The sequence below is a fragment of the Ambystoma mexicanum genome, chromosome 1p, assembly GCF_040938575.1.
Source record: "Ambystoma mexicanum isolate Mex_15411 chromosome 1p, UKY_AmexF1_1, whole genome shotgun sequence".
In the NCBI taxonomy this organism is placed as follows: Eukaryota; Metazoa; Chordata; class Amphibia; order Caudata; family Ambystomatidae; genus Ambystoma; species Ambystoma mexicanum.
The window spans coordinates 253,746,254-253,770,528 of NC_090921.1; the positions used below are offsets into that span (position 1 = coordinate 253,746,254).

General features: G+C 46.1%; 1 protein-coding gene across 1 annotated transcript in view; it reads left to right on the forward strand.

Moving 5' to 3' along the window:
• Positions 1 to 1,555: 1,555 nt before the first annotated feature.
• LOC138568751 (pneumococcal serine-rich repeat protein-like) overlaps positions 1,556 to 24,275 on the forward strand; it is a 139,897-nt gene continuing 117,177 nt past the window's right edge. Inside the window, exon 1 of the mRNA XM_069646538.1 lies at positions 1,556 to 1,682. Coding sequence (XP_069502639.1) covers positions 1,577 to 1,682 — 106 coding nt within the window. The 5' untranslated portion in view covers positions 1,556 to 1,576. The remainder of the gene's footprint in view (positions 1,683 to 24,275) is intronic.

The following is a 24,275-nucleotide window of genomic DNA, read 5'->3' on the forward strand; positions in this document are numbered from 1 at the left end:
CTTGTAAGACTGTTCCACTAAGGGGTCAAGTTATGCTTGCCTGTAACCACCTTCTTGTAACTACGCGCCCATATGCCTCAGGGCAAGGCGGCGCGCTACAAATAAATAAATACAAATACAAATACGAATCAAGTTTTGGTCTGCACTGAAATGTACTTCTCATCTGCTTCAGAATTAACCTTTATCTGTTCTAAGGTTTACTGCAGTCACCCCAAAATTCTATTCTTGATCTGCTCCAAAGCCACTGAATTCTTCAGTGTATTCTCTGGCTCTATTGCCTAATCGACCCACATGGACCTCCAAGTGTAATCCTGACACAATTGGTAGGAGAGCAGTGGGCTGGCATCTTTTAACAGTAGCACAGTACTGTGAGTAGAGGTCTGCCCATGTATGACACATTGCAGATTCCCCTCCCAATCGACCCTCTCAGAATTCTTGCTCCTCTGCTCCAGACAGTACTCCTCATATTATCCCAGAATGTTTGCCTCAGAGTCTTACTTGTGGTGTGACCCAGAATCGATTCTATCACACATCTGCCCCTGATCAGAAGAATTTCCTCAAGCAGCTACTCCTGATGTGCTTGAAAATCTGCCATGTACGTGCTCTAGAATCTAGCCCATATCTTCTCTAAATACGTTCTCTATTCCGCCCCAGATTCGACCCCTAATGTAACCCACAAGCTATTATTGATCTGCTCCATAATCTGCCCCTATGACCTACTTTTAGCGGACCTACAATATGCCCATGATTTGCTCGAGGATGTACGCCAAGCGTTGTCCCAAATCTACCTCCAGCTTCATCGCTGATTAGCTGTACCATCTACTGCAGATCAGATCCAGGGTCCACCTGAGATCTCCTTAGGAATCTTTTCTGGAGCTGCTCCAGAACGCACCAATCTGTTCTCTGAAATTTAATCATCCACTATGCCTGAGTATACCACTACTCTGCACCAGAATCTACATCTCGAGAAGGTACCAAATCTGCTCCAAAATCATCTCCGCATGCGCCCAAGAATTTAACTCTGATCTGATCCAACCCCGCGTTTCCTCCCCGATGTCTTGATTTGCTCTGGATTGAATAGCTCTCTAAAAACATGTAAGACAATTTCTAAAGATCTGTAAGAAACCCTGCTTTCTCAATTTCTTCTGTAGAATGAATGGTGGCCCTCCTAGAACCCAAGCTACTGTATCTTGCAGCCTAAAGTCCCTCCCATCCCACAGCCCAGAACAGTATGGGTGCCATGGCACGATTTCATTGAAATTCCAAGTTAAGTTTACCTTTCTAATGCCCATGACACTCCCAGACAAGAAAAAAAAATGATGTTCTGCTGGGTCACTTTGTTTGAGAAATGTAATAATATGACAATAATAATGACTATGCTGCGACGCCCGACCTTAAAATAGAGTGCGTCAACAGTGCGTGACGCGCAGGCAGCGTGCCATTGATGGATGGGAGAGCGTTGAGGAATCAGGCAATCACAGCTCTTATCAGTATGTTTGCTGTTGGATGTGTCCACACCCCCTTGATAAGGGCCGGAGCGCGGCTGGCTTCAACAGTTGTATGAGGAGAGCCGAGCATGGAGTGGGACTATCAACACACTGGCAACGGGAGGATGAGGCGCACCGGCTGGGCAGTAGGTGGCTTTCTGGGCCTCTGCCTCACACTAGCTCTGCTTCTTGTGGGTAAGTCCCTGGGCTGCATGTCCATCTGATGGGGAGTTATGTTACTATGCTTTTGTACTGAGCCGAATCACCACTGCAGCTGTTTTGAAATGCTGAATCTTTCTCCGAGGTGTATTGTGCCCCGGCCGGAGATAAGCGGACCACCGTCTGCTAGGAAGATTAGCTTGAGCAAGGGTGAAGTAAGAGGGAAGGAAATGGGGCAAGGAGTTTTCATTTCAGGCAGAGGGAGGCAGAGGCGCCACCAAGGGCTGGCCAAGGGGGCCATGGCCACTGTTATAAAACGCTGTCCTCCGGCCCCCACTGGCCCGATTGCCTCTTAGGTGTTTGTTTTGGTGTGCCACCCCAAGATTTCCAGTGACCATCAGGCCACCCCTAGGAAAGAATTCTGGGGGCACCACCGGGAGCTAGGCAAGGCTATATGCTTGTATTAATCACGACAACAAAACAAACCACACATAATCTTGCACAACACCACATGGCGACTACCAACTGAAAAGCCCACCTACGCTCAGTGACCGGTTTCTCTGAACTGAAGCTACCAACAGCACATCACAGCTCTCTTGCTCTTTTTCCCCCTGCTCAGTCCTACTAACTTACCCACCACCCTCCTGGCATTACAAATCCACCAGAGCGTCAAGAGACCACACAGGTGGCAACAGTGCACGGTAAAAGAAGCTTTAACATAACATAATGGGGATGCGTGTCCGTCCCTTGTATATGGACCACCTTCTAGACACGTGGCATTACAGGAGTCCTTGTGAGTCTAGATGAGTGAGTCCACGCCACTCTCAGTAGGTGAGTCCAGCATGCACCCGGATACTCTTTCGTGTAGGTGTTTGCTACTGCACCTCCAACGAGGCTCTCTGTGTTTCTGAACGCTTTTGTTGAAGGAAACATCAGGTGGGTGAAATAGGTATGAGCGAGACACAAACAGTTGAGACGGTCCAGGTGCTGGTGGGTAACGCGTAAAGGGGTCTTGCAAAGGATTTAAAGGTCGTGTCCGGCATTATTCTTCAAGCACGGGAAGATGGCGGAGATGTCTACAGGGTAGACGTCTAGAAGGGGGAGGGGACCAATCAATTCTGTGCAACATCTGTGGCTGGGGTCTGGGTGGCGCTCGTTTCCCCACACACGCCCAGGGTTCTGTCGGTCGTCTCTTTGAAAGGTTCGTTGTATCCTCTCTCTCTGGGATAAAGTGCGTGGACCGGTAGCTCGGGAAAGTGCGAGTTTCTCTTCTGCTTCTCTGTGGGATCTGAGGGCTTTGACCCCATGCCTTTGTCCTTTGACCCTTTGTTGTCCGATCTTTAGATGTGGGTGCACTCCTTCTCAAGTTTCCCCCTCGTGGATGTGTCCCTGGGTATTTTTATGGTGTGTCCCCTTGGTTTGCTTTGGGTGAGTCCCTGACGCTTTCTTTGGATGGGTGAGTGCCCACAGGGGCGAGTCCTTTTGCCTCTTGGGTATATCCCTAGCCTCTCTTTTAGTGGTGGAAATGGAATAACTCTGGGGTTCTGTGGGGGTGAGGCAGGGTTTGGGGGGCGATGGTGAAGGCAAGCCTGGGGACTTGGCAGACAATTGATACGTTTTTGAAAAGTGTGAAAATTACTAATATGAAATAACAAATCAGATGGTAAACCAACCCGCGAATCTATTCTTCGTTCTGGTAACAGTACTTTTGGCAGGTGTGCGGGTTCTACGTGTTGTTATTGCGGCCACTTTACACGTTGGCATTTTAACCGCGTAGCTTTCAAAGCAGCCGTTTTCACAGATTTGTTTTTTTAATGGGGTTTCTCCCTCAGCCCCCATCGAACCCACCCTCACCAACTCTCCCTGCCACCCCAATCCCCTACCCCAAATACATAACACATATATATACTGCCACTCTCCCACTACCTACAATCTCTCTCCCCCTCTCTCACTACCTACAATCTCTCTCTCCCTCTCTCTCTCTCTCTCTCTCTCTCTCACTCACTACCTACAATCTCACCCCCCTCTTTCTCACAACCTACAATCTCTCCCCCTCTCTCTCTCTCTCTCTCTCACTACCTACAATCTCTCCCCCTCTCTCACTACCTACAATCTCTCCCCCCTCTCTCTCACTACCTACAATCTCTCCCCCTCTCTCTCTCACTACCTACAATCTCTCTCTCTCTCTCTCTCTCTCTCTCCCTAAATCTCTCTCACTACCTACAATCTGTCTCCCTCTCTCTCAGTACCTACAATCTCTCCCCCTCTCTCTCTTTCTCTCTCTCTCTCACTAACTACAATTTCTCCCCTCTCTCTCTCACTACCTACAATCTCTCCCCTCTCTCTCGCTACCTACAATCTCCCCCTCTCTCTCACTACCTACAATCCACCCCGCTCTCTCTCTCTCCCTGCATCATGAAAGCACGCTAAGTGGGAGCACCATACGCTAATCTAGCGTGTGCTCCCGCTTTCTTTCTCTCACTACCTAATATCTCCCCCCCCCCCCCCCTCTCTCTCTCTCTCCCTACATTCTCTTTCTCTCTCTGTCTCTTGCTCTATTCATGTCTCTTTCGCTCTGTGGGCAACAGTCCCATTGTCAGGTTGTCAGGAGCATGTTTGCTAGAGTCAGCCCAGCCATTTCTGACAAACGAGAGAAGAAATGCATCTATCTAGAAGGTGGGGGGAGAAGGGGGGGGGGAGGTGGGTGGCCTGTGTTTTTTTTTAATGATCAAACCTAGAATGACCGCGCAACAGAGGCATCCTCGGAGGTGGGGGCCACCTGGGAAGCTGGAGGCATACATTGAAATCGTCATTGCGTGTGTCCTGTAGGAATGTTGCCATCACAATGAAGGTGCATTTTCCATCCGAAGAGAGGCGACGGGAACACAGATAGACCCCGTGGGGGGTTGCCGAGGTTCTCACAGATCTTGCAAGGGATGAGAGGACCAGGCTGCAGTGGCTACAGCTGTGTTTGTTATTTTCGATTTTTTTAGGGGTATGTATTCGTTTTTGTGCATGCTGTATCGGTTCTCACAGGAGAAAAAGATCATCGGTTTTAATGTGAGTGCGACCCTTTCCACAAAGGAAATAGATATTGAGAAAAACAATTGTCTTTATTCTCGCCAAAAGAAGCTTTTAAAAAATGAAATTATGTAATTTTACTAACATTATGAATTGGCCTTTTTAAAAATTGAACAATGCTCATTCCAACATGGACACTTTGATACATTACCACAGCACACTTTGAAAATACCCCTATGAAAAAGGGGGAAGAGGACAAATAGCACTGGTGATGGTTCCAGGCTGCTTTGCATAAAACCAAGAAGTACTTTGGAAACATAAAAAAGACCACAGATCGTGGTATGTGATAAGTATGTCTGTGTTGAAATGGTTTTAGGCGTGAAACACTAAGTGCAATATGCACACCGCTTTGTTGCTTATTTCGTTTCCCCCCAAACTCACCCTAATATTAAAGTATGTGTAACCAAGAACCGTATGAAGTCATTCAGATAGCCTCCAAACGTGGATCAGGGGATTCATAGCTGTGATATATGTCACTCTATTGGGGAAGGAGGCCTGCCATTCATCTCCACACTTGGTTCAAGAGCCTGATTGAGTTTTTAGAAGATGGTGGTTTGAGGGTCTCTGCGTATTACACTTATGTTCATGTTCATTAATAAAACGTATTCTTTTAGTACTTGGATGGAAGGCTACAATTATCAGTATGCAAGGTAATGGGAGTCCAAACAACCTTATCTAGGCCTTAAGACCTAAAGAAACAGTGAAAGACAATGCAGGATACCATCACCTGTTGTAGTCATTATTCCACACTAGGCTGTCCAGTCAAATGGTCGAATATATTTGATCGAATGACAAATTGGTCGAATTTTTTTTTTTAAGTATTTTTTTTTTTTGCTCTAGTATAGGTAAAAAAAGGTAAAAAAAAGGTGTTTTAACACCAAAAACAGGGGTTGGGGGGGACCCCCCCCAAAAAAAAAAATAATAATAATTCGACCATTTTTTCGACCAAATTGATTCGACCATATTGTAATTCGATCAAATGCATTCGACCAAATGTCTGGTAACCTCCCATTTCTAATGCACCATCTGCAGCATGATAAACGGAGATAAGAGCCGCGATCGCCCGCGTGTTGCTGCGTCTGCAGCCACACTCCTCCATTGCAGCTGAATGTGCCTAAACGCACGCAAAGACACGCATGCGCAGAGCTCTCCCAAGGCCGCAGGCTCGCCTCCGGGGCTGGGCGCAGCTAGCCAGTGCGGCTGCTTGGAGTTCCCTGGATTCGGAATCCGGGGCTACCAATCCTGTGAGGTCTCATTCATTGGCCGTTCATGAGTAAGTGCTGGGGACTCTCTACGAATGAGTCCTCTTGGCTGTCTTGGGGTGAAGCCTCGGTATGCATACACACCCTTATTTCATATCAGCTAGGTGGTGAGGTAGCTCAGTCAGCTAAGCACTTGCTATTATTATCATTGTGAAACGTGCCGTCACAGGTTGGATTCTGAGTGGACCAGTCCACCAGCCATCCTTATAAGGCAGATCTTCCGAGTGCCTGTGTGTTAGCTAATAATAACGCATATCGTATAGGGTCAAGAGACATTGCGTTTGTGCTTCCCCCTGAAATGCCAAATACCCCGGGAGCCCCGTGCGTGCTGCCATTCACACCCCTTCCACGTGTCTCCTCCCCTGTGGGTTTAGTCTGGTACCTGTGTCTGGAGGGGGCCAGTCCTCCCTTTGCAAGCACTCATCCTTTTCTATGTGCTGTCCTCGGTGCCTGTCCCCAACGTCCCTGCCCCCCATCTCCAGGACTATGTGCCCACTTATTTCTGTGTTATTCATAAAGCCCCCGGGAACGGCAATTAAACATATACATTCAGACACATGCACACGTGTCTCTCTGAGTTTGCTCCGCTGGTGCACTGTATTTGGCCCCCGGGGGCGCCCTGCACTGAGTCCCTGTGCATATGCGAGCCCAATTGCTCCCCTCACAGCACTCCTGACTGCAGCGAGTGCCATGTTTTCCAGCACACATGTCTGTTCTTAATACACCTCTGCCTTGGGTTGGCCCTGTGGCTTTCTTTAAATGAGTCCCATGAGGGCACGCATACACACCGCCTTTCCTAGGGTTAGGCCCATTTACCCTCTGTGGGTGAGCCTCTGTGACTCATTGTGGGTGAGTCCCCATCGTTCCCTCGGCTCCTGTTAATCTTTGGGACGGTGCAGAGTAGGTGTCACCGCCGGTTCAGGGCTGCACTCATGAGCTCGTGCCTCGTCTGCAAACGGGCTGACTGTATGCTGCGCCGCCAGGGGGGCTTCTTCAGCGCTGAGCCCCCCTTACCACTCCGATCTCCAAGATGCTGCTCTGACTGCCCCTTCAGGCACACATCATGTTCAATCTTGCCAGCATCACCTACACATCAGTCACAAGCGAAACACCAAGGTACAGGACCAAGAACCTCACCGTCCCCCCAGGGCGGTGCCCCACTAATAGCCAAGGCATTGCCAGGCTGGAAACAAGCAGCCACAAGAAGGAAAAAAAACAGGAACCAGGCCTTTTCTCTTTATATATTTATTTAAACTTGTTTTAATTCAAGTTTCCAATACACAAATAGATCATGTCTTGATAGCATCACAGGCTCTAATATAAACTCAACATAAATATACAACCATCGCCCCTGTCCAAAGACCCCTACCACCAAATGCCAGACATCCTACCCTACACCAAAGCTGCCCACCCCATCATTGCCCGTCCAACAACACTATTTCCACATATCCCGCCCCACTCCCCCCAGTACTCAGGCACCAGGACTTTTCGTGCTCTTCACCCTACCTCTGGCACAGGTGGCCAGTGAGGACCAGCACAGGCCCTTCCAGCCTAAAGCGCCTACTCTTCAAAAAACATCTCGCCAATTTCTGATCACTCCTCTCATCCCTAATCACTCCTCTCATCCCTATTCTCCCACACAGGAATTACCCCCACTTCCTTTTTCCTACACCCCTCAGCCCCTGCCAGCCTACACTGCAGGAAAGACCCAAAGACCCTACTCTTCAAAGAACATCTCGCCAATTGCTGATCACTGCCCTCATCCCTATTCTCCCACACAGGAATTACCCCCACTCCCTTTTTCCTACACCCCTCAACCCCTCCCAGCCTACACTGCAGGAAAGACCCAAAGACCCTACTCTTCAAAGAACATCTCGCCAATTGCTGATCACTGCCCTCATCCCTATTCTCCCACACAGGAATTACCCCCACTCCCTTTTTCCTACACCCCTCAACCCCTCCCAGCCTACACTGCAGGAAAGACCCAAAGACCCTACTCTTCAAAGAACATCTCGCCAATTGCTGATCACTGCCCTCATCCCTATTCTCCCACACAGGAATTACCCCCACTCCCTTTTTCCTACACCCCTCAGCCCCTCCCAGCCTACACTGCAGGAAAGACCCAAAGACCCTACGCTTCAAAGAACATCTCGCCAATTGCTGATCACTGCCCTCATCCCTATTCTCCCACACAGGAATTACCCTCACTCCCTTTTCCCTACACACCCCAGCCACTCCGCTACCCCTCCACTCTTCTTTGAAGCCCTGGGTGCATGCCCTTTGTACCGACTTCTGCTTTATAAATAACATATATAGATACATAGACCAGAGCGCATTCTACCAATCAGGTGGTAGAGCGGGGCGCGATACGCAATGCCAGGCCTTACTATTGGCGCTTGTGTCGTCCTCAGGAGAGGCTGATCTGTGGCTCAAAAGCTGATAGGGAAACTTATCAGAATTCAAACATTCAGTGCGACACTTGGATCTTTTCTCTGTAGCAATATTTGCTTTGTAGGCGATTTCTTGTATGCTAAGAGAACCTTATCGCATGTAAGACGTCAACCCAGGCGGTGTAATTCAAAATGGCGCTTAATGCGACACAGAGGACAATTTCAGGAGCAGCCCTTCAACAACCCTCTCCGATGCACAGTCAATAAGATACAAGAGACCTTCCAATCAATGCCAATATGTCCTCTCCACATAGGCCTTCCAATCACATCCACGAGATTCTGTCTGAAGGGGCCTCACAGAGAGTGACTCCCGAGATAGAGGACCACCCCAGAGGCTCACTCACTGACCGCATCTCCCCAGAATACCTCCCACTGTAGGGTGCCACCTTGGTGGTCATTCACACATTGATTCCTTTCCGGTAGTATTTCTCAGGAAACAGTGGCTAGTGGACCATATGGTGCTTCTCCATGTTGCTTCACCTAAAATGTCACCCCTGTATGCAGTGCTTTAAGTGGGTCGAGGCCAACTGGGCCTCAGCAGCCTCTGAAATGTGGGCCTGAGCCGGGGCCCTGCCAGGCCCCCCGTTCCCACCATGCCAAGGTAGGACACATTATCCCACCACGGCTGCAGCCACAACGGGAGATGCGCTCGCATTTTCCAAGTCAGGCAAGCTGACAGACAGAAGTTCCAGCCAGCCACAGCGTCACTCAAATTCAGCAATGCTGTGGCTGGCTGGCGCTTCTCAACCCCTGCAACTTTCTCTCGTGACCCTCGTCGAGGGTCAATTGTGTACTTTTCAAGCCATCTTTAAATATTTCTATGTTTATAAAGATGGCTTGAAAAGTATACAATCCAAGACATCTTTAATAAAGCGTCTCGGGCTTGCTTTGTCTGCCGGAAAAGATTTATAAAAGATGACTTGAATTGTGTACTTTTCAAGCCATCTTTTATAAACATGGAAATATGTTATGTATTTCTGTGTTTATAAAAGATGGCTTGAAAAACCGTAGTAAGATATGCATACAATTATATAAATGCTTACATACATTTATATATTTGTTTGTGTACCTTATTATGGTAATGTTCTGGCCACGCCCATCATGTAAGCCACACACCCAAATGACGTCCCCCACCCCCATCAATGTATGACCCCACTTAAAGCACTGCCTGTATGGAAAAGTTCCCATGACATCATGATTCACTAGAAAGTCAGTCTCCCCACCACTGCCAGTGCAACAACGCATTTCTACTAATGCCACGACAGAGTGTCTCCCAGCCACCCTTCAGATATTCTACGCACCTCTGCCTGTTTAAAACATTCTATCTCTTAATGCTACGATAGAGTGTCTCCCAGCCACCTTGCAGACATTCTCCCTGCCTTTTCCTGTTTAACGCTGTATTTCTCTTAACTTGCACCTTCTGAATGCTCGCAAGGCCTAGCAGGACCGTCTCTTTCTTTCTCTTTATTGTTATTATATTTGCCTTTCATTCCCATGTTCCCTCCTCGTTTGCCCTGTGGGCGCTTTGAAACACAATTTACTTTGAGCCGGATTCCTGGAAATGTACGCAGAAAGCCTGCAAGAGCCGCGGGCAGAGAAGGGCACTGCGTAAGCCTGCACACAGATTGAAAAATGTGCACCCAGTGTATTCATGTAATTGTTCACGCAAATAACCAAATTCACAAGTCGCAGATGGAACGTCCCCGACACGCCCACATGCAAAGCATAAACATCCAGATCAGCCACCTTTGCGTGCTCCCCTGGGTGTGAATACACGCACCCTTCAAACAGTTTCTGGGGTCGCCTGCAAGCAGGCCTGCATCTCGGGGTCCCTGTGGGCAAACCTCTGTAAAACATTCCTGCACCACACTACACTGCTTATGTGCATTCCTAAGTACATTCAGAACCCTGGTTTCGTACACGCACCCCGAAATCTGACATGCATCCCAACCTCTGCACTTCAAATCCTACCCACAAGTATATTTACGCCTGCCTTCGGGTGGTGTATCGTATGAGGGACTTCCGTGGCCATTTCCCGGTCGAGAGGTTGTGCGATCGAATCCATCAATGCATCTTGTGCCATGCAATTGTGGGCATGCGAGGGACTGCATGCAGGCTGTGGTTCGGAACACCGACTTTTCCACAAGTTCCTCCCCATATTTTGGTGTTCCGCCCCTTCCCTGCCCTCTGGGCAAGCCACGAGCATGATGTGTTTGGAGGCTCGTGCAAGTCCCTCGACGGCTCGCAGAGATGTGCCGAGCCAACACAAACTCCATGCAAGTCCAGGAAAAGTACTCCGCATTCGATTCCATTAATCGCCGAACAAGGATATGCGCACAAGAACCCTATTTTTCACACAAATTATTCCGTGAATCAGGTCCATGATGTATAAGCACCTTATAAATGCACAATACATTACATAACTAAATGCCCGAAATGTCTCCCAACTATCCTTGATGCAGTCTCCACGCAACTGCATGTCTAACACTGTATTTCTCTTAATGCCACTGAAGAGTGTCTTTCAGTCACTCTGAAGACATTCTTCCCACCACTGCCTCCAGCCACCCTTCATATATTCCCCCGCCTCTGTCTATTTAATACCATATTTCTCTTAATGCCATTAAAGGGTGTCTCCCAGCCACTCTGCAGACCCCGCCTATGCCTGTTTAACGCTGTATTTCACCTAATGCTACTAAATAGCTTCTCCCAGCCACCCTAAAGCCATTCTCCCCACATTTTCCTGTTTAACACTGTATTTCTTCTAATGCCAGGGTCGGACTGGGAAAAGAAACAGGGCCGGTCACCCAAAAAAAAAGTGACCCACCCCTCTCCTCAAAAAAAGTGGCCCACCCCTCGTCTCATGACCCTTAACCTCTGATGACATCATTGTAAGTGATGTCATTTGACCCAACCCCAAGGGACATCCCAGGAAGCGATGAAACACGACCTTTCACCCCTTGACAAAACAGGAAGTGGCATCAAATAGCATTGTTCCTAAGTACACTAAATGACTGTGAATCCAAGCAGACGTCTAAGGCCAAATGATAATATGTCATTGCATGGAACTTATGCTTCAGCTCTTTTTTATAGAACAAATATGCATACAATATCACCCAACCTGTGTTGGTACTCATTTATGGACCTAAGAAGGATGAAATGGTTTTTGAAAGAAAAATAAAATGTGAAAAAAAAACCCTATTTTATTTTCTTCCAAACCGGCCCAGGCATGGCCAGAAACCGGCCCCACTCCCAAGGGACAATTTCGGCCAGGCCACGGGCCGAAAGACGGAGGGGCCAATCTGACCCTGTCTAATGCCAACAAAGAGTGTCGCCCAGCCACTCTGCAGATATTCTCCCGCCTATGCCTGTTTAACGGCCTATTTCTTCTAATGCTACTATATAGTTTCTCCCAGCCATCCTACAGTCATTCTCCCCACCTCTTCCTGTTTTACGCTGTGTTTCTTGTAATGCCACTAAAGAGTGTCTCCAAGCCACCCTGCAGGTATTATCCCCACCCCTTCCCGTTTAACACCGTATTTATCTTAATGCCACTAAAGATTGTCTCCCAGCCACCCTGCAGACATTCTCCCCACCTCTGTCTCCCATCCACCCTGCTGCCATTCTCCCCACCTCTGCCTGTTTAACACAGTATTACGCGTAATGGCACTTAACAGAGTCTCTTGATGCAGTATCGACCAACACACAAAACGAACTGTTCAACATCATAAATTAAATGAGGAACCCATCACAACTTTAAAAAGAGATTAGGGACATCCATCAAATTAGACAAAGCAGACCGGTCAACCCAAACACACAACCAATCCCGCCAAACAAGGAACCACAGTACAAACTTCAAAGATTCCCGTAAATACCAGTAGAGGCATTTGTCAAGCTGGTAAGACATAGCAATAAAGCAGGACCCCCCAGACCTCCATGGATCCCTGCCCCCAGACATTTACAAATCCATCCTCAGACAGGGCGCACCACTGGAACACTGTTCAGAAAACTTTTTAAACGGTCACTCGTAACAGGGAAAGTACTACAATCATTCAAATCGGTGCACATCAAACCATTCCTCAGAAACACGGGAGGAGATGTGGAAGACCTCTCCAACTACAGACCTATTTCAAACATTCCCTACCCATTTGCATTTGTATTTGTATTTTATTTATTTATATAGCGCAGCCAGGCCCAAGGGCAACCGGGCGCATATCTTGACAAGGTAAGTACAATACAGTAATGGTTACAATTTGGATAGAGCGTTAGCGCCGTATATACGTACAGAGAAGTTATACATAGTAACAATATAATGTGCAACAATATCTACAGTTGCAGTGTAATGATTTTTTTTTTGTAATTTTATTGGTTTGCATACAAACCTTTAAAATAAACATTTCTTTATAGCTCATTACCTCACTTTACAATCTTTCTCTTTACCAAGTCCAACTCTCTCCTTTTGTTCTGTGTGTTTAAACTTTCTTGTAGTCTCATACTTCAAAAGACTTTTTCTGTGCCTTCACATCGGTCCAAGTACACTTGGGACTAGCAGCCGATTTTCGATTATCGCCAGAAAGTGTGTTAAAGGCAGTACCAGTTTCATGTCTCTTCCATTAAACATTTGTTGCCACCACACCTCAGCATTTGAGGCGGGTGGGACTCACTCCAGGGCCCCAGAAGTCGAGTTTTTTCCATTCGTAGATTACTGCAGAATAGCACCAGATGTTTTAAGGTTTCAATTTCCTGTGTGCAGCATCGACACATCGGATTCAAGTTTGCGTTGGCTGTCCATGCCTGCAGACGTTTTTTGGTTCGAAACACATTCAGCCGAAATCCCATAAACAGCCTTCTGGCGTTTGGATCGGGGAAGAATTCAATGTATTTTTGCAAGCTGTTAAATGCTCGGGCCTCCGGTGGTACCTCACTCAACATCTTAGAGGCTGCTTTTTTTCGAACAGGTCAAATTTCAATATGCACGCCAAATTTTTGTCTTTGCTGCATTCAGATTACCCTGGAGCAACTCAGGCCTGATGTCATAATCTGCCATTAGGGTTTCGCAACGTTTCAGCCACATTGACAAAACGCCTGGTGCACACGAGATAGCACTGTGGAAAATTTCAAATTGCGGAATTCGTTCACATGCTTTTGTTTTGCGATATAGTGATAGCAGGCACCAACAAACACGCGCATGGATGGAGATTAGCGATAATTCATATCGTACGGCTGTCGTAGCTGTTCCTTTCGGTAAACCCAGTACTTTAGTCCAAAAGATATTCTCGAGCGTGGACCACACCTCCCATGAGCAGCCCAGAGCATTTTCTGCCCCGTATATTAATACCGGTATTACCTTTTGTTGATAAAATCGCAAAACCGCTAGCAGAGAAAATTTCCCAAGTCTGTTTTTTATCACTAGAGTTTGACATGCCAGTTGCTTACATTTGCGTTTTGTCACAGTTATCCACGGACCATCATTAAGAGAGGAACTAATTGTCATTCCAAGGTATTTACGCAAGATGAAATCAGCAATTTTTCATGCCCCATAGACCATGATGTTCTTTTTGCGAGTCTAGCCCTGCCGCCTTTGAGGTTTCTGAGGACCAGAATTTCACATTTCCTCGTGTTAATGAGCAGACGGTTTTCAGCCACATATTGTTGAATTGCATCGCGTCTCCTTTGCAGGCCAATTGGTGTTAAATCCAACAATATGAGGTCATCTGCATAGAGGGGCCAATTTAGCTGTGATCTATGCACCTTTGGAGGAAAGGATTTGACTGCCTCTATGGAGTTGCCAATGTCCGATATAAACAGGCTAAATATCGCCGCCGCCAAAGGACATCCCTGCTCAACTCCCTTGAATGTTTTAATCGGTGACGACAGAGTGCCCGTTCGATCCAGGCGTACTCTAATTGAGGTTCCAGTATGCAGTTCTTTTATTGCAGCCACGAGATCTTCCGGGCACCCCCATGCATGCATTATGCTCGATAAAAGTGCTTGATCGGTCGTGTCAAAAGCATAGGAAAAAATCAACGAACGCGAGATATACCGTTGTTTGTGATCTAATCGCCTCCATTTTGAGTAAATTCAACAGCAACAAATTCAGTGAGCAGCCAACCTGCTTAACGAATTCTGTTTGTCTGACATCTACATGTTTCGATAGCTTTGCCCACTTTACTAGTTTGTGCTGTAGCATGGTTGCATACATTTTCCCTAAAACATCAAGTAAAGCAACCGGTCGATTATTTTTTGGGCAAGTTCTGTCCCCCTTTTTAAACATTGGGATAATCACGGCAGATTTCCATGATTGTGGTGTCTGTTGCTGGAAATGTTCTCTCTGAAAGAGGGCCACACAAACCTCTGCCCATATCTCAGGGTGTTGCTTAATTGTAAAATTCGTCAAGCCGTCCGGCCCGGGAGCTCTTGAGTTTTTTGCTTTGCTGATTATTCTTAAAATGTCATCTTTGGGAAAAGATAGTGCCCATTTTGAAATGATTGGATCATGTGAATTGAGTGGTCTTTCGGTTTCTTTATATAACTCTTTAAAGTGGGCTATCCACGCTGCTTCCGTTACCATAGATGCTTGTAAAGCCTCCTGGGGGGCTTGTGTGTCATTAATAATATTCCAAAAGTCTATGGTGTTCTTGTTATGAAGGCTTTCTAGCATTCGCTCAGAGTCTCTTTGTAGAATTGAACCTTTATGTGTTTTGATCCAGTTTTTGTACCTTTGTCTGGCCGCTCTTATCTTTGAAACACATGTCACTTTATCAGACGCCCTCGCCTGCCGAAATGCGCTTCTCATTAATCGTTTCTGTTTTAATATGTCCAAATGAAAACAATGAGAGTGTTTCAAGTTCATGTGTTTCAAGCCTCCGTTATTTGTTTTGAAATTGACCAGTAGGTGTGCATATTCTAATATGGATCCATCAGCGCAATATTGGTTCGATAGCTGCACTACTTCTTCTTCCGTTATTCTTAGTCTCACCCTTCTTGCTTCCACAGCAATCTTCTGTGGCCATTTTGATTTGACATTTAATGAGATATTCACGAATTCCATAATCAGCATGTAATGGTCGCTGCTTTCCTTTTGCACCACTTTTAGCGATGTCACACGTTGATGATGATCTGTCGATACAAATATGTAATCGATTGTGGAACCCTGGTTTGACCGGTTGCACGTAGGGGCCGGCGGTATGTCGCCAAATGTGCAACCGTTCAGCATCTGTACATTTCTTACACTCATTTCTTTCATCCATTGTGTAGCCAAAGTTTTTTTCTGGCACGTCTTTGGGTTAAAGTAGTCTATATTCAAGTCACCGCAGACTATTATATTGGACCCTTTTTGGTCAACAAGTAAGCGATCTATAATACTTGAAACTGCATAAATGAATTTGTGTTTCCCAGCTCTACCATGGTTCCAATACAAGTTTATTATAGTCATTTGTTCCTTGATTTGGGACTGCTTGTCCATTTTAGCAATTGTTGATTCTTGAATGAATGGTGAGTGATTTACTGAATTGATGATGCCATAGCTTGATGAGCGTCTTACTAAGGTTATAAGCCCTGCCATGGGGCGACCCTTTTCTGGTTTTATAGCAGGGTTTAACGCTATCTCAAAGTCTTCTACAACCGGGGTGGAACTTAACCAGTTCTCCTGTAGGCATGCGACAGCCAAACCGCCCAACCACTCTGTTAAACAGGTGATTGAAACCTCGCGTGTTCACAGATCCTAATGTACAATGTTGTAAGGCAGATTCCTTCTGTCATTATTGGAGTGTGGTGCTGTTTAATGTTTCGGCCAGCCATTGCCAGTCATGTGTTGATTCTTGATTATGGCTACTTGTGGGGTGGTGGAACACTGTTGCCCCTGATTGCATCTTTCCTTGTATGGTTATACTTATTTTCTCGATCTCCCCCCCTGGTGCAGGGCGTTGATCTTCAACAAACAAGACTCATTTCTTTTCTGATGGCACCATTCTGTTTTTTAGGTCGTCATCACAGATCTTATTTCTGGTTAACCTGGTTGGTCCAGCATGATGATTGGAATCAGACGCGGCAGGTGCCGCTGACGGTTTAGGTGAGGTTGATGCACGAGGTGCAGGGTAAAAAGCCTTGTTTCAATCATTTGTTATCATCGCTGACTGTCCGTCTTCTAACTTGTGGACATCAAAATCCAAGGAGAAAAGAGACACATTCGCATCGAGGATGGATGTCGCTATTAAGGTTGAGGTAACATGAAGCACCACTTTATCATTACGTCGTTCGTCAGGGAATTCGACGATCTTTAAGTCCTCAGTGGTGATTGCACATAGTCCAGGTACATGATGGAGTCATTTGATGATATTACTTCGATTTAGAATCAAATTGTCCGACGACTGTAACCTCTCAACCAGTAGTCTAACCAGAATTCCTCGCACTACGCCCCTAGTTCGTTGTACCTAAGTCTGGTCGTTTGTGCTGTTGCTTTAATTGATCGTTGTTTTGTTTGTCAAAATGCTTTAATAGCTGTGATGCATCAAATTCGTCACAGTCATGGTCTCGTTTCTCACACTGTTGTTCCCTATCACTCTGATCATAAACCACCTTCCTTGTAAAATGTTCCCGGCAACTTCCGTTTATCTTATGCCATTTTTCCTGCATTGTCAGGAAGGGATGACTCCTCAGTTTCACTGTGGTAGACGGTGTATCAGCTACCATGTCATTACTGGTGGTCGATCTTTCAAGTGGAAGCACTGTTTCAGGTTGGCGTGGAACTGATGCAATTAGTTTTGGTGCTTCTTTCTCAATGACGACCAGTTTTTCCACCGCCGGATCTTTTACTGATTTCATCCCCATGAGTATGTTGGCACTGGTGCTTTGTACTTCTACACTTGGAGTAGTGGACTCAACGATGTCCTCATATTTAGGGTCGTCATAAGTTGACATGTTTAGCAACTCACTTGGAATTTCGTGCTCATCTCTTCCCTTGTCGCTTGTGCCACCTTTGAGTTCAGTTGCAGGCAGAGTTTCGGCTGATGGATTTTTTGATGTGCTGGGGGTTTGTTTGGTGCTTTCATTGGCAACCACATGCACCACTTTAATGTTCCGAAGACATTTCGTGCTCCATTCGATTTGTTCCCTTTCTTTGCAGGTAAGTTTTTCTTTTTTTTACATTGTTGGGCTTTCTGTTGTTTTACAGAGCCCATGCTTTTAGGTATAACAACCTCATTGTTAAATATAGGGAACAACGATGGCATAAAGGTTTGAGGTGGGTGTTTTATAACTTTGACCTACACCCTCCAATTGAAGATTAATATATGATGTACATTCGACTTGAGTAGCGTCATGCGCCAGGTTTGCGGAACTTCGTGCTTGCTCAAAGGCGGTATGAAATGACACGTCCATGATTTCGACGATCAGTACTAACACGGGGCTTATATCGTCGGTGCTCTGCGGCATTTTTGTCACCCTCAGTGAGGTACTGATTGGCTCGCTGTTGTTAAGATTCAGGGTCAAAGGTGCATAGAGTGGTAATTGTGGATTTGATTTCTTGGTAGCAGCGGATCTTAGACTATCCTACGATTTATTATTCACTGTTAATGGGTGGGGACTGTGTAGATTTAAATTTCTGTCTGTATTGGTCGTGCCATGGGCATTTCCATTTGTAATCTGCTGTGTACACTCATCAGGTGTCCCACTGGGCTCTACAGATTGAGGCCTTCGTCCACTATGTTTGAATACGGCAAGAGCTTCCTTTGCTACTTCAGCAAACAGTCTTTTATGGATTGTGTCATTTCTCCTTTGTTCATGTAACAACTTGTATGATTCATCCAGTCTTTTAAAGCCCTCATGTTGCTTACTATTTGTGTTTCCACATATTTGTTCCAGTTTTACCACTTTTGAGTTTAATAAGGTCACCTCTGTAGTAAAATCTCGGGTTGCCTCATTTAGGTTTTCATACAACTTCATAAATGGTGCCAGAGAAATGGTTAGTGATGAAATAAGCATTGCTTGTATCTCCATTAGGGGCACAGCTGTACTTATGTCAGGACCATATGACAGAGCCTTCGAGCAATGGGGCACTCTGTCGGTTCTGCCTCGGTTTCTCCTAATTTTGGGGAAAGGTCGTTCTATAAGGGAAGAGTCGGCAGTCTCGTCTGAGTCAGAATCATCAGTGTTAGATAAATGGAGCCTTTTTGTTTTTGGGGTACAGCGAATTGTCTCACGTTTTTAATTAGTGCACAGCCTTTTCTGAGATGGAAACGGTAAGCCTGATAAATCGTGAGAGTGACGATTATGCTCACCTTTTTCCAACATTTTTGCGTGTTTATAAGGCACACTGGGTACTGTATCTTCACAAGGATCAGTTATACCAGTGTTAGTGCGCTTCAACGAACCTTTTGCACCTCCATTATTGTTTGTCGGCACTGTATCTAGTACTTTGTTCTTACAAGTTTAAGTCATTGTAGCCAATTTTGAAGCACATTTTTTACAATCTCCAGCGAATCACGTTGCGCATTGTGCTTTGTTGTTAAGGTCAACATTGAGGGGTCAACTAGCGTGCCTGTATTTGAGGCAGGAACATGTTCGTCAAGCCAGCACCAAATATAGCGTTGACCGGCTTTGACCTATTCAAGCCTTCAGAGACGCTTACAAACGACCCAGCTGCGGCAAACTGAGAAGCGATCGCTGAAGAGCAAACACCAGGAGAGCTGGCTCCCAACGGATGTAAAATACAAGATCCATCATCGATTGAGCAGCATTCGATCCGACTGGTCTTACACGTCAGCCCCTCGAGTTCAACGCAGCCATCCATCAGCCAATTCGCCCGCCATGCATACTCTCGAAGCGAAGCCGGCTGGTTCCACCCATCAGCAGCCATGGAATCCCCTGCAACATCGACCTCCAGAGGTAACGTTCCGTGCGCTACCAAACATGTGGTTACCGATACTGTGTTTTGTTCATTTTGTGGGGCAGTTGCCAGCACTCTTTGTTCCGCTTTGTCCTCTGGAGACGTCAGAGGCTGTATATCCGAGGACAAAGCCTTGCACAGTGTAACTTCATTATGTGTGTTACTTGAATTGCTTTTTGCAGTTGATTCATGCTGGACAGGGATGTTAGATGCAATTTCTTCAGAAAACACTTCATCAATAACATTCACAATTGGTGCCAGTGAAGTAACGGTGCTATGGGCTTGTGAATGTGGGGCTATCGACTCAGAAATAGCCTCACTTGTAGAGGTGCACAAATAATATTTGCTTACTTTATTTAGCTGCACCGCTTCTGTGCACGCATTTTTAGCATCGATGTTGACGCTGTCATTTGCCTTAAATGCAGCTCGTTAGACATGTTTTGGGATACAGTCTCTCAGGCGATTTGCCACAATGCCATTCGCCAAACAGCCCAACAGCAAACGTCCACAGCCCTTCACTCCTCAGGACTTAGTGCCGCAAGGGCGGCAGAGGCGGCCTCTTGTACCAGCTGACCAGCTGACCAGGTAGCTGAAAGTTTAAAGGCACACGCACCTCTGACTTTGAGTAACACGATCCAATACACATGAGAAGCGAGCCTATTAGTCCAAGCACTCGCCACAGCCCAACAGCAAACGTCCACAGCCCTTTACTCCTTAGGGCTTAGCACCGCAAAGATGGCAGAGGCGGCCTCTTGTACCAGCTGACCAAGTGACCAGGCAGCTGAAAGTTTAAAGGCACAGGCACACGCACCTCTGACTTCGAGTAACACGATCCAATACAGAGGAGAAGCGAGGCTATTAGTCCAAGCACTCGCCACAGCCCAACAGAAAACGTCCACAGCCCTTCACTCCTCAGGGCTTAGCCAGTGTAATTATCCATAATTTACAATGTGCTGTGCACAATATCTACAGTTTATCAGAAGCATCAATACAGGCAAAGGCAATTGTAGGATCAAAAAGTTGTCCTATGGTGATATTTAGTAATTTAGGCATCAGTAGTAGCTAGCCACAGTTTGGATCTTTGTTTGAAGAGGGTAGGAGAGTGTTCTGATCTGATAGCTATAGGAATCGAGTTCCAAAGTTTGGAGGCAAGGACAGGGAAGCTGTTTCCCCCGGATTTCTGCAGTTTGTATCTGGGGAGGATCAGGCAATGTGCTTGAGCTGATATGAGTAGTTGGGTGGGCGTGTAGTGAGAGAACCGAGAGGCAAGATAGGAGGGGGCTGATTGTTCAAACATTTATGTGTGAGGGTAAGAGATTTCAGAAAAATTCTTTGTGTTACTGAAAGACAGTGTAAGCTACTAATTGTTTCAGGGATGTGTGAGGATCTGGTGATGTTGAGGGCCACTCTGATGGCGTTATTTTGGGTAACCTGTAGTTTGTTCAGATTACGTTGGCTGGTCTCTAAATATAAGGCATTCTAGTAGTCCAGTTTGGCCATAACCAATGTCCCGGCCAAGATAGTACAGTTATGTGTGGTAAGGAAGTGGTGGCATGCTGTAATGAGCTTACATGTGTATGCAGATACCGAGACAACTGCGTTAGTTTGTCTATTAAGTGATAAAGTGGAATTGAGGTAGATTCCTAAAGTGTTGGTGTCTGAGGAGACTTTAATAGAATTACCATCAATGTTGAAGGTTTTGAAGGCAGGGTCAAGTCTATTCAGTTGTTGTTGGGAGTCCAGGATGAGGAGCTCAGTCTTATCATCGTTAAGACAGAGCTCATGCTGGGCCATCCACGCTTGGATGACTTGATAGATGTCATACAAGGCTTTTGTGTCCTCTGTGTAGTCACCTGTGATTGGGATGAGTATATGGGTGTCGTCAACATAGTTGGTGTAAGTGACACCCAGATAATCAAGTACGTCAAAGAGAGGTTTAGTGAAGACGTTATAAAGCGTTGGTGAGGAATGCCAGAGGGCACTGGAGTGGGCTCAGCTGAGGCAGTGGGTGAGAATACCCTCATCTGCCTGTTATCCAGTAAGGATCTGATCCATTTGGTGGCTTTTGCAGAGAAGTGGACTGCTGATTTCAAGTGTCAACAGAGGATTTGATGGTTAACAAGATCGAAAGCTGCCGATAGATCGAGGAGTAAAAGTAAGGCCAATTTGCTGTTATCTTTTAGGTCCTCAATTTGAGTTTTGAGATCTAATAAGGCTGTTTCCGTCCCATGCTTGGGGCGAAGCCAGATTGTCTTGTGCCAAGCAGATTGTTGTTTTCTAGGTATTTTTTAATCTGTAAATACGCTGCCCTGTCCAGAATTTTCAGTAAGAAGGGGACAGTGGTGATCGGCCTATAATTGGTAGGGATACTCGGATCCAGCGAGGGTTTTTTAAGCAAGGGAATGACCCATGCGTCCTTGAGGTTGTCAGGAACAATGCCCGAGTGAAATGAGGAATTGATAAAGGTGGTGATGAAAGGGGCAAGTTCATGGGCAGATTCCTTGATGATAGGGGCAGGACAGGAGTCACCTTGACAATTGGAAGGTTTCAGTTTACTAATGATGCTTTCTACCTCAGTAATAGTGAGTGGGGCAAAGCTAAAAGGAGTGTGCGTGAATAGGGCGTTTCTGGGTTTATTATTCATGGGTTTAGTTTGCGAAGATGTTTGTAGGCAGTTTTGCTTAGTATTAATTTTAGACTGTAGGGTGGATATTTTAGTGAGGAGAGCTTTTTGAATTTTTTCACACCACATGCTGTCCTTATTACAGATATCAGGGTGGAGGAGGGGGATTCTAATTCTTTAAGAATTTTGAATAGCTCCTTCGTGTTAGATTCTGCCTGTGAGATGCGTTGGTTGTACGTCTCTTTTTTGGCTTGTAGAATTGCTTCCTTGTAATTAAGAGTTGCTAAAATTAGGTTATCTTTGTTAGTCTCAGATGGAAGCCTTTTCCACAGTGTTTCGGCACACCGCTTTTCTTTGCGAAGTGTTCTAAAATATGGAGTGAACCAAGAGTTGTGGTGGTGGCGCGCTGATTAGGTTTCCTATTTCTAAGAGGTGCCATGGTATTAATAGCTTTGAGCACAGTTTGGTTGAAGATGTCCACCAAGACTGTTGGGTCGTCAGGTAGGGAGCCTGATTATTAAGTATGGGCAGGATCAGAGGGAGAAGTTTGTCCTTAGTAATGTCCTTTTTGTTTCTAGTAGGGTTGGATGGCGCAATATTAGGTTTGGTGTGAGGATCAATGGCTCGTATGTTAAAAATGATGATGTGGTGGTCTGACCAAGCACAAGGGTCATTAGAAATGATATGCGTGTTACAGTTTAAATCAGCAATCCAATCGAGCGTCCTCCCTTTGGAGTGGGTGGGTTCAAGGATGCAATGCGAGAAACCTAAATTTGTGATATTACTGGCGATCTCGCTGGCATGTGAGTCATTGGGATCTAATAATCCAAGATTAAAGTCACTAAGAAGTAAAACTTGGGAGTTTGGTTTGGTGTTGTCAGCCAGAATGGTTGAGATGTCATTCGAGAAGGTAGCAAGTGGACCAGGGGGTCTGTATATGAGGTGCATAGTAGCTGTACTGTGGTGAGATAGAGAAAGTTTGACTGAGAGGGACTCGGCCGAGCTACATTGTGTGTTAGGAACCAGTCTAATATTGATGTCATCTTTGTGGATAAATGCGACTCCACCTCCTTTGGAAAGGTTAGAATTGCGGTCATTTCTGATAATTGAATATCCATTAGGAATGGCAAGTGCCAGTAAAGGACCTGAGGCTGCGTGTAACCACGTTTCCGTAATGACAATACAATTGAAGTTTTGTGTGGTGATAAGGTCGGCGATGTCAAGGGCATGGACAGGGAGGGATCTTGCATTTATCTTCACCTCCTTTTTTGGCAGTGTCTTAAGGTTGTCTGGTTGTACCTTGGCAGTTTGGATTTGGCTGGCGTTTGTGTGCATGTGGGTGATGTGTTGGAGTTTGGGTACATGCAGGAATCCAGTTCTTAATCTGATATTTCTCAGATGTAATGGGCAAGGTTGATGGGGAATGGGTTTAGTAGCAAAGTGTTGGAGCCATAAGGTAGGAGAGTTGAGGTACAGATTAGTGTTGTACAGGAGGTTGGGCTTTTGGATGAGGCAGTGTTTCGGTGTAGAAGGTGAGATGGGTGCGGTGGTGTGATAGGCCAGTGGCTTGGTGGCCAGGTCCAGTGCTAGAGACATGGTGGAGGGATAATCCACGTGAGCCTTGGGTAAGGAGTAAGGCCGTGAGAGGAAGGATCTGGTCAGAACAGTATCTGGGACCCACAATGCAGTGAGATGGCAGATAGTATATAGGTGCAGCAGCATAGCAAAGTCTGGATGGCTGGTTAGGTGCAGAGGTCAGATACTGACGTTGTGTGCTATATGTAGCAATCCAGTGTAGAGCCACCTAAGGCTAGGTACAGCAAATAAGCAACAGCATATGTCTAAGTGCAGAGCAAAGTGGATCACCTAAGACTATAGCAGCAAAACTACTAGACACCTACGTCTACCAACTAACACAAGAACACGTAGAAAAACACCAGCTGCTGGACCAGGCGCAAGTCAGCTTTAGACACACAAGGGGAACAGAAACGTAACTCCCATCTATCTGGGATGACCTAAAGACAAACGCAGACTCCAACACAAACTCTGCCCTAATACTACTCGACATCTCCGCAGCATTCCACACAGTCAACCATGACATCCTCATCAAGAGAATAGAAGAAATAGCAATAACAATCTTAGCCCTACTCTGTATAAAATCATTCCTAGCAAATAGAACGGAAACTGTCTGGCTAAAACCCTTCAAATCTGCTCCACGGGACACTGACTGTGGAGTACCACAAGGATCATCCCTATCCCCACTGTTCTTCAACATCTACCTGGCGCTGCTAAACAAGATCATCAAAAAACATAACCTTACATGCTAAAACT